The sequence below is a fragment of the Peromyscus eremicus genome, chromosome 12, assembly GCF_949786415.1.
Source record: "Peromyscus eremicus chromosome 12, PerEre_H2_v1, whole genome shotgun sequence".
NCBI classification, from domain to species: Eukaryota; Metazoa; Chordata; class Mammalia; order Rodentia; family Cricetidae; genus Peromyscus; species Peromyscus eremicus.
In genome coordinates this window covers 12,628,910-12,638,745 of record NC_081428.1, presented here as the reverse complement: position 1 = coordinate 12,638,745, position 9,836 = coordinate 12,628,910, and the positions used below count along the sequence as shown (strand labels likewise).

General features: G+C 48.5%; 1 protein-coding gene across 1 annotated transcript; it reads right to left on the bottom strand.

The window, feature by feature from the left end:
* Positions 1–1,007: 1,007 nt before the first annotated feature.
* Positions 1,008–9,226, bottom strand: Adamts1 (ADAM metallopeptidase with thrombospondin type 1 motif 1). Its single transcript, XM_059277629.1, has 9 exons — positions 8,052–9,226; positions 6,056–6,402; positions 5,587–5,719; positions 5,064–5,231; positions 4,360–4,646; positions 3,946–4,132; positions 3,664–3,839; positions 2,560–2,735; positions 1,008–1,787 (listed from the first exon to the last, which is right to left on the bottom strand). The coding sequence occupies exons 1-9, from the start codon at positions 8,782–8,784 to the stop codon at positions 1,088–1,090; spliced, it is 2,907 nt and encodes a 968-aa protein (XP_059133612.1). The 5' UTR covers positions 8,785–9,226; the 3' UTR covers positions 1,008–1,087.
* Between the last annotated feature and the right edge of the window lie 610 nt (positions 9,227–9,836).

Sequence of the window (9,836 nt, the reverse complement as noted above, 5' to 3'; positions counted from 1 at the left end):
ACCAATACTTATAAAGTACATACAATTCATAGTAACATATTTTACTATATACATATACATATGGAAATAGTCATATTCTCTCAGTAGAAGAGCTGAACAGACATTCACCAGGATACGACTGTTAGACCAGCTGCTAGGAGTGGACCTGCTACCCTGCAGCAGCTTCCCATGTAAGACAAGCGATTTCCATGTTCCCAACTTCATGGGACCCTGTTTTCTACACCTCATCCTTACTCTGGCGTGACATTGACATGTGTGATGTTACTGCCTTTTGTGTGACATGGGTTCTCTTTAACATTCATGGTCCCCAGGTAGGCTGACCTTGGGAGAAAGCAAGGCAGGAGACATGTTGCTCGTTTTGTTTCCTTGAGTTTTTATGTGCACCTTACATAGTTTGCCGTTTCTTTCCTCCTTTTAGAATTAATGTACATTTTATAAGTAGGTGAATTGTTTCTACCTCAACATGAATTATAGTTAAAGAGCTGAGATGGTGTAAGAAGGAACCATGAGCCACTGCACAGAGGTGAACCTTTCTCTCATGTTGAGCAATCTGAACATTTCACTAGTGATAGAAATGATCTATCAACATTCTCTGCAACTGCAGCAGTTGGAAACTTCGAATAACAATCTTGCTTGTACCCTTCTCCTTGCCCCCATTGCCAGTGATATAAAGTTAAGCCATGTTTGAAATACAATCCCGCCTTTCTTCTGCTTTGCCTTTCCCAATCCCCCTGATACAAAGCATCTAATCAGCACCATGCAACAGGGCTTGAAAGATTTCTGCCAGACTCTGACAGTTGTTTCTGCAATAGATATAACAAAAGAAATACTAGTAACTATCTTGGGCTTCATTGTGCTACATATGGTCTCTCAGATGCTAATAACCTATACTAACTACCTCGTCAAATTTTGACTGGCAGGATTGTGTCCTGATCTACCCCTTTTGCTATGTTACCCGCCCCCCAAACACACACCCCTCATTGACAGACCTCGCTGGTTACGGTTACTGGTTTGATTCATGGGATTCCCTCCAGCACTCTTGATCTCTGTGTATCAGCCCTCCCATGCCACCTTGTTCTCAAACTGTTTAAGTGCACTGTGCCAGTGTGCAAAAGTCAATGTAATGCTTTGGTTTCTTCAGAGGATCACAGCTCTCATTGGATAACACTCCTCCATCATGGGACAGACATTTTAAGGTTCTCTTCTTATAACCTTTCCCACAAGTTTTGGAACATGGTGACCAATCCCCCACCTGCCAGTGTGGACAAGGCAGGTCTGCACACGGTCTGGTACTGGCTGGCTTCACTTCTTTTGCACACTCGGATGCAGGACGCCCGTTAATGTCTCGGCACTCAACGACTCTTCTCTGCCAACCTGATCCACATGACTTGGAGCATTCCCCCCACTCTTCAATCACCCACTCTGAGAAAGTGGGGATAGCATTGAATGACTCCTTCTTCTTCTTCACAAAATAGGTATATTTGATTTTGGGTCGGAGAGCATGGCCTACCATAAGAACCTGGATAGTTAAGGGTTCTTTGAGTGGACTAAAGCTGCGGATTCTTTCCAACGCTGCCGAGGAGCCACTGTATCTTAAGACAGTACCTTTGTAAGTGAGGTCTTGTTCTAGTGTGGACAGAGTGAAGTTTCCATTCAGGATATAGGTACCATCTGCAGCTTTGATGGCTAGAAAGCTGCCGTTGTTTCTGGACCCTCTTGGATTCCGATGTTTCACTTCAATGTTGGTAGCTCCAACAGGAATTGTGACAATGTCATGATACCCAGGTCTGTGGACAAAGAAAATAGGTATATATTTTTCAATCACTTGTTAATCAACCATATTGCACATTGCTTAAAAATATGCAATTCTTCTTTTGTTTTTTGTTTTTTATTTTTTTGAGACAGGGTTTTTCTGTGTAACCTCTGTGGCTCTTCTGCAACTTCTTTTGGAGACTACACTGGCCTCGAACACACTGCCTGCTTCTGCCTCCTAAGTGCTGGGACTAAAGGCATGTACTACCAGGCCCAGCAAAATTATGCAATTCATTTAAACGTGACTTTTCCTTCTATGTCTTTCAATCCCTGATTAATCAACCACTTCACTTAAAAATATGCAATTCTTTTAAATGACTTTTCCTTAGTCCTACAGAATGGCATGTCAAAAGGAGTATGTGTTTTGCTTCATATGTTGATTAATTAGCTTTAGGTTGCTGAGATGAGGGTTCACTTGTAGCCCAGGCTATACTAGAGCTCACCGTATAGTCCAAGCTGATCTAGAACTCATAGCAATCATCCTTCCAAAGACTGGAATTACATGAAATATTTTTATTTTGCTTTGTTTTTGTGTGTTTGTTTTTTGAGATGGGATTTCATGTAACCCAAGCTGACCTCAAAACTCACTGTGTAGGCAAAGATGGCCTGAACCATCTGACACTCTAGTCACTCCTGTCTCTACCTCCCATGTGCTGGGAATTGAAGCCAGGGTCTTGTGGATACGAGGCAGGCTCTCTATCCACTGAGCTATATCCCTATTCCTGAACTCTGTGTTTTGAAACTTACCTTGTACTAGTGACTGATCCTGATATTTTCTTGCAGGTGGAGCCATTTCCTCCACAAACGCCACATTTATCAAACTTCTTTTTGGAGTCTATGATGTGATCACAACCAGCTTTTACACATTGTCCTTGCACACAGACGGAAGTAGAGTCTGGACTACAGGGAGTGCCATCTACAACCTGCAGAGACAACATTCACCCAGTGGTTAAACGTCTAATGTGAAGAAGCATGTGATGGCAACTGGGAACGCTCCCCTCTCTGCTCTCTTCCCATGCTGCGAGTACTCTCTCCCCCACATGCCACACGTTACCCTTCATGTGTCTGTCTCTTTCAATGGCTGTCTGCAAAGTTTATAAATGCCTTGATTATTTATTTACTGGCCTATCTCCCCTGTTGCTAAGGTCAATGGAAGTAGTGCTCACTGTCAGTTTGATTCCTGTTCTACTTTCAGGGCCTAGAACAATATGCTGCAGCAGAAGGTACTCCATTAATCACTTGATAAATATTTCATCTGCAACTTGGACATGTTTTCCTATCTTACAATGCTAAAAGCCCATGACAACCATAAGAAAATTTAATTTCACTCCCTGCTTCAGAGCAAGACTTATCCCCCTCAGCAAAGCATCAAAAGAAATGGCGAGTCTCTTTGTTCAAAGTACGTGTTCCAACAATAAATTGTCAGTGCTTAGACTCTACATTAGTACGTTTGTGTGTGAGGCTGCTAGGTACCCAGTAACAAGTACTTTGGACTACTTTCTAAAACTCCTGGATTCTGTGTTAATATATAATTTATCTAACCATGAATTGCTGTATATGAAACCTAGTTATACAGGGAGGCTATTGAGTTTTCAAAGGGCTTTTCTTTGGATATAAAGGAGCAATATTAAATACATGCAAGACTCTCACATGCTTACTAGACTTAAACTGCCTTCCCAACTGAAAGCAACACAAATCCCAAAGCAAGGAGTTGCTCCTGCATTTGGAAATATTCCAAAGTCAAAACTGAACACAGGTTAATATGTAAAGAGAGCTCAGACATTTGCATGAAGAGGCAGCAAGCCAAGGCCTTTGGCTCCTTAGCAGAACTACAAGTGTAAAAATTCCTACCTTGGGCTGTAAAACAAAGAAGTAGCCAATGCCTTTAGCTTGACAGATGAGTTTGCACCTGTCCTTTGGCGAGACGCCAGCATACTTGGGTGTCCATTCCACAGTGGGCTCATTCCCAAAGGAAGCTTTTGGGAACTCATTGTGTGCTTCACATTGCTCCTCTCTGAAAGTTTTTCCTGAAAAGAGAATGGTGTGTTGATGTTACCAGTTTTCAACTTTCAACCCCATGTGCGCTCCTCTCCTTCACCCCGTTTCTGAGAGCTGAAGTCCAGTATGACTCACCGTTATTATCCGGACAGTCCTCAATGTTACAGGACCTATAGCGTACTCTTTTGCCTTCACAGTACTTCCCTCCATTTTTGGGCACTGGGTTGTCACATTCTCTCATTGTGTACTGAACTCCTCCACCACAAGTTCTTGAACAGTCTCCCCAGGGTCCCCATGTCCCCCAGCTTCCATGAACAGGGGTCTAAATGGAGATACAAATATCACTGTTAGAACTCTTAGACTTTTTAGGGAGTTGGAGAACATTATAAAACAAAGAATTGATTCTCAAAATTCGCTATCATCTCACTATTATCTGGTGTCCCCACTATGGGACATAGAGAGAGGAGCTTGTCTGGGTAAGAACCTTAACCCTCACTGGTCTCTCGAGTTCTGAGTTGTAAACAAGCGTGTTTCATTGGGAAAACTCACAGCAAAATGCTTCATGTCGGTCTTGTTCACACACTTGCCACTGACACACCATTTTCCTTCTCCGCAGCTGGTGCCATCTGCCCAGGGAAAGTGTTTTGTTTGGCACACCAGTAAGCCACCGGAGGTACCGGTGCACCAGAGGGTGGTACATGTGCTGGCTGCTTCAGGGCAGTGTTTGGATTCTTCTCCAAATGTAAACTGACACTGACGGTCGGCATTGTACAAGGTACCAGGGAGATCGGATGGGAGCTTGATGGGGTTCTGGGGCTTGTCTATCAAACATTCCCCTGAAAACAAAACAAAAAAGGGCAACTGTTAGAACACAGTTGGTGAAAACACATTAAATGGACTGACTTTGATGTCACAAGATATTTACTGTGTGAAACAATACATAGCCACTTATGATTGTGACATTTCTGGAAAACCAGTGCCAGGGAGATTTAGATTTTTTATTAAGACACTGTCCTTAATAGAGTACTTCTGGATTAACACTGGCAAGAAGTTATTATTCAGTTCAAGATATTAATAAATAGATTTTAGGAGCAGGAAGCACTGAAGATAAAGATCTGCAGCTTGTGATCTTGATAGAGAAAGTAATTCTGAAAGGGGGAAAATGAACTGAGCAAGAACCACGTCGCTCATTTAACTAGAACCCTCTATGAGGAAGGCTGGACACCGTCTAGAAAGAGTAGCTGGCATCTTACCATGGCCGTTATCCAGGAATGATGTGACCATGTAGGCACTGCAGGGAGACCATGGCTGGCTATGGTCCAAGCTGGAAAGCATGGAGGCCATCAGATGAGAATCTCCGCCCTCACCATTAAAGCTGGCACAGTGCTTTGCGTCATCATGTGGCATGTTAAACACGTGGCCTGGGGAGCAAGCAAGACCTACATTAGGATTGATCATAAGCCTGACTCTTCTTTTGTAAGGGATTCATTCTACAGGAAGGAACATATTTAGTAGACAACCTGTGTCAGGGATAATATCGATTTGAATCAGGGTAGATATAAAAAGATGTCAATTTTCAAATGCTCATAGCGCTTTCTCTTGTTCTAATAAGGCTGTATCTGAAACAGTAGAAAACATGTTCTACCATTTCTATGATCGCTGGTGGCTAAAGTAGCAATATAGTCTGAGATGTTTTCTCTGTCTCAAATCAGATTGTTTTATTGGGCTGAATCCATGCACGCATGGGACTTAACTTGTACACTGGTCCTGACTTACCCAACTCATGGGCTGTGGTGAAGGCAGCTTGTAAACCATCATCTTCTATGACAGAACAGCTTCTGCTGGGGTCACACACAGTTCCAACATCAGCCATCCCGAGAGTATCACATGTGTGGGAGCCACACAAATCCTACAAAGAACCATGGGAAATCCCTTTTAAGTAGGACAGTGTGGACTTGAGACTTGGCTCCTCAGCCAGGCAGGCCAGTCTTCACATGTGATTTGGAGCTCGTCCATTTATTACTGTTGGGGCCCCGAAAGACTACATGTCATTTTAAGGAAGATTTCCTCTGATGCTTTTACAAGAGAACTGTGCAACTTGAGATGTTGAAATTAAAACAGAAATAAGCAAGACAGGTTAAGCTAGCCCGTTAAACGAAATTGATGAGGCAATACAGATGAGATGGCTTTTTCATCCATCTGGATGCCAGGAGGTGATAAAATGATGGATACCCTCTTGTCTTACCTGTCTGGTGAAAAGAATGGCTGTGTCATAGTGCTCGGCATCCCGGTCACTGGGAGGGTTGTGTTGTTTCTGCCAACTGCAGAAATTCCTCAGGGTGAGGGCAGCATTGGAGGTAATCTCCGGACCTTTCTGCTCCTCATAGATGACTAAGATCTTGACCACCACCAGGCTAATTGAATTCCTGATGCTGGGGTGCTTGTAAAACCTGGCTGCCACGGAGAACAAGGTTAGGAGGTAATGCTTTAGACCGCTGCCGTGGAAGTCAGCCATGGACTGGTCAGCCACGAGCATGGTTTCCACATAACGAGGGCTGGACACAAACCGCCTTTTTCTTACGCTGCCAGGTCCTGCCAAGAGAAAAGAAAGTTTGCTCGTGGGCAGTTTCTCTCAGAATAGCGACCTTCCTGGGGTATATATTAGGAAAGTTAACCAAGTCAGAGTAAATAAAACCGAAATATGCCTGGAACAACAATAAAACAAATATTTGCATCTTCTAAAAACTCTGAACGTTATTTTTTAAAAAGTTTTCGTTTTGCTTTAAATAAAACAAAAAAAAAAAACAACAACACGGGCTCCTCAGAGTCATCAAACTGTCTATGCTCTGTGTCAGCAGGATTTCTTTCGTGGCCTTTGAAAATCCACAGCCTGAGCTAGGCAGTATGGACATCATCCTATCCAGCTGTAGTAAAAACTTGGCAAGGGTAGCAGGCAGAGCGCCCTGAGTCACCCTTTCACTATTGAAGCCAGGGCTGAAATCCTGAATGAGATCATCCAGCTCCACGTGGAAGGCACAGGGCAGGGCGTGGGGGAGGGGGGGGGTCTGCCAAGGGGCGGGGCTTGGGGAATCTCAGTCTGCACGGCTCAGCTTTCTCATTCACGGGGTCCCTGGGGGTTCTCTGCGCTATCCAGTTCCGGGCACTAGGACCACCCACTCTGCCCAGCAGTCTACTTCTGCCTCCCCTCACTCCCTTTGTCCCGGGGGGAAATTAAGTTCCTGTCTCAAACCAGGGTTGCCGATTTGGAAAACAGCCCTCCTCTTAGCTGCTGACTGAGATTCAGTGGTCAGAGAAGTCCTGAAGTGGGCTATGACCCATCATTACCTGCTCCCAGGAGCAGACGGATAAGGGGGAGAAATCTAGAAGAGGACACTTAAGGAAGTAAAAAAGGACAAAAAGAAAGTTGAGTGATAAAATAAACTAACACAGCAGAGGCAGGGGAGAGTGTAGCAGGGCGGATCAGCCGCGGCTTACGTTCCGCCGCGCTGGGGAGCAGAGCCTCGGCCGGGAGAGGGAGCGCAAGTCCCCAGGCAGAGAGGTAGGAGGCGCGCGGAGGCGGGGCGAGCAGGGCAAAGACCTCCCAAGCAGGTTCTGCTGAGGGGCCCCGGGCGCCGCCAACCATCCGGGTCAGCCATTCAAAGGGGGGAAGGGGACAGAAGGCCACCGAACTGAGATCGCCGCCGCGCCGTTGCCTAGGCTCCCGAACACAGATCGAGGTCACCCTCGCTCCCCTACTCCTCCCTCCCGTGAGCGCGGTGCTCGCACGCGGAGGTTACAAAACTCAGCGAGAAGCTGCAACTTCGCCCAAGTGAACTCATACATTCACTAAAAGGAATTAAAGGGCTGGGAGAGGATTCTCGAGTGTGAGGAATCGGGTTACAAACTTCCCGGTGGAAACGCTTGAGCCCTTGTCTGCAGGGACTCCCGATGATTCTTCTCTCTTTTCTTAAATCATTAACTACTCGGGCAAAGACATGTTCTAGCTGGGTTTGGTCAGCTTACTTTGCGGGTCACGACCCAGAACCCGCTGCAGGTCTGAGTCCTCTAGAGGCGAGCTAAAGTGTGCCCTCAAGTCACGCCTCGTGGAGAAGGGAGGTGGATGGAGGTTTAAGTGTGTGTGTGTGTGTGTGTGTGTGTGTGTGAGAGAGAGAGAGAGAGAGAGAGAGAGAGAGAGAGAGAGAGAGAGAGAGAGAGAGAGAGAGAGAGAGAGAGTCTTATACCTGTTGGCTTTCTCGCGCCTTGCGGCGTGGGGTCTCGTCGCGGCCACTGATTCCGGGGGTCTTGGCTTTCCGGTCGTGAGTCGCTGGTTGGCAGGGTCTCATCGTCGTCCATGACACCACACTTGGCTCCGCCGCTGCCCCGCCGCCTTCGCCTCAAGATGTGGAACTGCGGCGGGGCGGGTGACTCCTCCGCTGGTCCGGCGGGGACCAGACGCTCGGTGGCGACCGCAGGCGCTGGCTGGATGAAGAACTCCTCGCCCTGCAGGTAGAAGGCACCGCGCACGCCTTCACAGAGGCTGAGGGCGGCTGCGGAGCTGGGGTCGTCATTCACCGTGCCAGAGTAGAAGCAGTGCGCCAGGTCCCCAGTGGGGTCCAGATGCTGTGCCTCGGACCCGGGGCTGCGCCCCACCGTCTGGAGGGTGAAGCCAGGAGCCAAGAAACCGCTGTCCGGCTGCAACTTCAGGTGCAGTTGCTGGCCAAAGGCGTCCAGACGGAGGCGGGTGATGGAATCGGGGCCCGGGGCGCGCTCCAGGGAAGGCAGCACCAGCTCCTCGTCCTCCTCCGCGGGGCGCCCTTGTGCGCCCCGCACACACAGCAGCATTGCTACGGAAGCGAGCAGCAGCGGCAGCGTGAGTGAAGGCGGAGAGCTCCGAGACTTAGCTGCCCGCTGGACGTGCCCCATGTCGGAGCGGGGCCTCTGCTTGCGTGACTCCAAAGGGACTGCTGGCTGCATGACACCGCACACTGCAGCGCAGCGAACCCTTTATTCTGGTTAGGCGAGCCGAGCTCCGCGGGACTGCTCCGGATGCTTAAAAATCACGATCACTTTGATTAGAAAGTTCGCGCAGAGCTGGCAGCCAAAGCTCGAGCGAGTCCCTTAGAAAGAAGTGCTTCGGGTTGGCCGGAGCGCGGGAACTTTTTATTCCAGCACGGAGTTGGAGGCACCCACAGGGCTGCAGCTGCCAAGAGGCTGCTGTAGGATCGAGAGGCGCTCCGGAGCTGGGGAACAAGTCCAGGACCCGAGCCTGGACTCTTCGTCCTCCGCCTTGGCCGCGGGGTGCCTGGATCTGAGCAAGGATCAGCTCTCTCCGAGGTGCTGTGCGCTCTGGCCTTGCAATAGCACCTGGCCTGGAGCTGCTTTCCAGCGAGTGCAAGATCTAGGCAGCCCCGGCAGCCCCTTTATAGCCACTTAGGAACCCCTCCCTTCCCTCCCCCCCACCCCTGCGACACCGCCCCCTGATCTCAGTCGGTGCTAAACCACGCTCTGCGCCGCGGGGCCTGAAGGGGGAGGGGGCAGCCTCCGCGCTGGCCTCACGCCACCGCTCGTCACTCTGGGGGTGTAAGACGCCGAAACACCGCTATGACCAGCACTTTATACAGCCCGGGCTGCTCAGGGAAGAAGGGTGAACCTTTAACTTCATCTCTCTGCTGTAGATTCCCTGACCACCCTGCTTCCTGTCACCCTTCCTGTGCCCCGGCTGGGCTGCAGTTTCCAAGAGAGGGGGGGTCGAATGGAAGAGATCCTTCACTAAGATTTCCCCCGGGCCTTAGGTGCCCCTGAACTTTCCCTCTCCTTGCCCCCTACTCAGATAGAGTTCTCCCCCAAAGCGGGATGTGAGCTAAATCTGCCTTTTCTTTTAAAAAACGCACCCCACCTCTCCGTCTCTCTCCTACCCTTCCACAAGTACCTCGACTACAGCGTCCTCTCTCTTTTCCCCAGCTTTTCTTGGGCTTTGCGCTTCTCAGGAAGAATGTTTGAGTGAGGGAGTCACGGGACACTTTAAG